This window comes from Propithecus coquereli, unplaced genomic scaffold (genome assembly GCF_000956105.1).
Source record: "Propithecus coquereli isolate 6110/MARCELLA unplaced genomic scaffold, Pcoq_1.0 Scaffold177, whole genome shotgun sequence".
NCBI lineage: Eukaryota > Metazoa > Chordata > Mammalia > Primates > Indriidae > Propithecus > Propithecus coquereli.
In genome coordinates, this window is record NW_012142412.1 from 3476512 (window position 1) to 3478132 (window position 1621).

The 1621-nt window shown below is 37.6% G+C and overlaps 1 protein-coding gene across 1 annotated transcript in view; it reads right to left on the minus strand.

Moving 5' to 3' along the window:
- Window positions 1-1621, minus strand: part of ITGB1 (integrin, beta 1 (fibronectin receptor, beta polypeptide, antigen CD29 includes MDF2, MSK12)) — a 74840-nt gene that overhangs the window by 29815 nt on the left and 43404 nt on the right. Inside the window, exons 10-11 of the mRNA XM_012642180.1 lie at window positions 840-1078; window positions 396-618 (exon numbers count right to left, since the gene is read on the minus strand). Coding sequence (XP_012497634.1) covers window positions 396-618; window positions 840-1078 — 462 coding nt within the window. The remainder of the gene's footprint in view (window positions 1-395; window positions 619-839; window positions 1079-1621) is intronic.

Below are 1621 nucleotides of genomic sequence, written 5' to 3' on the forward strand. Positions count from 1 at the left end.
CATATTAAATATATAACATAAAACCATAATAATTTAAACAATGTGTTACAGGTACAATAAAATTCTTAAAGGGGAAAACTCCTCAATTTTGCTTAGTCAAGACATAATAATTAAGCAATTGGTAATCTTAACAAAAGTTACCACGTAGATTCAATTACATAGCAAATTCAGATCAAAATAATAGTACAACTCTCATATGACACACTTCATTATCATGAAATACCTACTAGCTGTTGAAAGAGAATTTTTAAGAATTAAAGAGTAGGCTTCCAAGTGGCAGGTATTTTATTTATAGTATAATCTAATGTTGGCACCGTTCTGGTTCTAGTGCTAATACGTACTTAGATCAGCAGAGAGTAAATATCAACTATTTCAGGCAATTAGGAAATACTTACTTATGCTCAGCACAGACACCGAGGCAAGTCTGACACATCTCGCAAGTCTGCCCTTGAAACTTGGGGTCTGTACACTTGCAGACGCCACACTCGCAGATGCCCCGGCCATTGCAGATCTGGCCATTTGAGGCCTCACAAGCGGAAGTGTCCAGAGAACAGTCGCAGGCACTGCCGGTGTAGTTGGGGTTGCATTCACACACACGACACTTGCAAACACCATTTCCTGCGATTAAGTGTATCATTTCTCAGAACAATGATAAAAATATAAAATCATGGTACTGATTTAAAAGTAAAAACAAGCAACAACATGGGAGAAAGTGTCCCTAGGGGATAGACTGACCCTTAACACTGCCAGTTTTCTACTTACTCACCAAGTAAACTCTTAAATTTTTTATCACATTAGACGGGATCGCATGTTACAACCATGTCAGACCCTTTTCTTACCTCCACAAATTAAGCCATTGGATCTATCACAGTTGAAATTATCACATTCGCAGAATTTGCCAGAATAAATTTCATTGGCATTATCCCTCTTCCTACAAACACACTGTCCACAGACGCACTCCCCATTGTTACTGCAGATTTCCGAACTGTTTTCTTTCCTGCAGTAAGCATCCATGTCTTCACTGTTAACCTCATCTGTGCTACATTCGCAATGTCTACCGACACGTCCCTCGTTGCACCTAAAGAAAGATTCCAAAAGTGCAATCACATAAAATGAAAATAATGTAAAATAACAAGTCACGCTGTCAAAAAGACTGGGAGAGGAAACAAAACTATGAACAATCTCTTCAAACAACAAATATATTAGGTGGGAGTGTTCATGCCACACAAGTACGAGATGTATATGTTCATGCCACACATGTCATAGATGTTTGTCAAAGCGTTATGTGTGCATGCACACACATGCATATATGCACACACAGGCACGCCCCCGCCCCAGCCATTCAAGTTCATGTGAAATATACGCAAGGGCCTAGGAAAAGAATTTCTTCAGGAAAGTAACAATTTTAATCAAGATGAAAATATAATCTAGCAATTAATAGGTGAACAAAACATCTGCAATGAGAGAATAAGCTTATTTTTAAAGAGTATGTTATACATTCAAGTGGCATGTTGTTACATTTGCTTTTATAGGTGAACCACCTCTAAATTTAAAGCAATGGTCCCACTGTTAACCTAAAAAAGTATAATAAACACACTCAAAAAAGTGTATGGAAGTTGAA